The sequence below is a fragment of the Trichinella spiralis genome, assembly GCF_000181795.1.
Source record: "Trichinella spiralis strain ISS 195 chromosome Unknown Scfld3008, whole genome shotgun sequence".
Lineage (NCBI taxonomy): Eukaryota > Metazoa > Nematoda > Enoplea > Trichinellida > Trichinellidae > Trichinella > Trichinella spiralis.
In genome coordinates, this window is record NW_003529947.1 from 1 (window position 1) to 1,394 (window position 1,394).

The 1,394-nt window shown below is 39.0% G+C and overlaps 1 protein-coding gene across 1 annotated transcript; it reads left to right on the forward strand.

Moving 5' to 3' along the window:
• Window positions 1–170: 170 nt before the first annotated feature.
• On the forward strand, window positions 171–1,323 carry Tsp_14701 (sodium-dependent multivitamin transporter). Its single transcript, XM_003368145.1, is given in 5 exon segments — window positions 171–274; window positions 328–529; window positions 591–656; window positions 719–734; window positions 752–1,323. The coding sequence occupies 5 exon segments, from the start codon at window positions 171–173 to the stop codon at window positions 1,321–1,323; spliced, it is 960 nt and encodes a 319-aa protein (XP_003368193.1).
• Window positions 1,324–1,394: the final 71 nt, after the last annotated feature.

Below are 1,394 nucleotides of genomic sequence, written 5' to 3' on the forward strand. Positions count from 1 at the left end.
TGGAGGCGGAAGGCATAGTTAAATTGTGATCTCGTTCATTCAAGTTAGACTATGATGGTTGATTTGGCAGCATTTCTTGTAGGTTATTTGTTATTTTGGAAAGAATGAAAAGTCGTATATTTTATTTAGAAATGGCACCGTTGGGTGAAAAAGATTTCACATTGTAGACTATGTTATATTGTTATATCTTTATTGATCCCCGCTGCCATGGTATTTATTATGCTTGCGTTGGCAGTAGTCGAAAAACTGCCCGAGAAGTGCTGATTGGATCGTCGTAAGTGCAGATTAAAAAAATTAGGGGAATTATCAGAAATGAAATTTATGCAGAAAATTGGGCATTGTTCCCGTCGCTTTGGCTTTGATAGCAACATACATGTCTGCCATTTCTATTCTCGGTTTTCCGGTTGAAATTTATCAATATGGAACAATGATTCTTTGGTATGAAGTTGCTTATTTGATTGTTTTTCCTTCGGTCGCTTTCATCTTTCTTCCCGTCATGTATCCCTTGAAGCTGACAAGCGTCTATGAGGTTATTCCATGTCACGCAATATTCGATAGTAATTATTTTATTTTTTTTTTAATATTTTCAGTATTTGGAATTACGTTTCAACAGAATTGTCCGTCGAATGGCGTCGTTGATTTTTTGCTTTCAAGTGGTAAATCGAAATAAAAAAATTACGAAAGTTTCACAATATATATATATATATTTAAATAATAGAATCGCAGTTGTTGTAGTTTTTATATCTGGCAGTTGTACTGTACGCTCCTGCATTGGCGTTGAGTTCGGTAACAGAACTCGGCATAGCTACGTCAATGCTAATAACTGGCTTGATTGCGACATTTTACACAACTCTGGGTGGAGGCAACGCGGTAGTCTGGACAAGCGCTTTGCAGATGTTGTTGATTGTATCCGGCGTTCTGGCGGTAATCATTGCTGGTTCGACTGAATTGGGCGGCATTGGGCATCTTTGGCAGTTAGCTGATCAAGGAAAGAGGATACAATTTTTCGACATTCGGGCTGATCCTCGAATCCGTCACTCGTTCTGGAGTGTCATTATTGGAGGTTCATTTACAATATTGACCTTGTTTTCGGTAAATCAGATGGGTGTGCAGCGCTATTTCACCATGCCAACTTTGAAAAGTGCCCAGCTGATGCTGCTCTTCAACATCCCATTGAATGGATTTTTCATTTTTCTGTTCACTTTTGTGGGTCTAATCCTCTACGCTACTTACCAGTGGTGTGATCCACGTTTGTACGGTTTGATCAATAAAGCTGATCAAACTTTGCCATTCTACGTCATGAACAAATTAATTCCACTTTGATGGCCTTACCGGGGGCTTTTTTGTCAGCGCGTTGTACGGTGCTGGACCTGAGGGTAAATTAATTTTACATT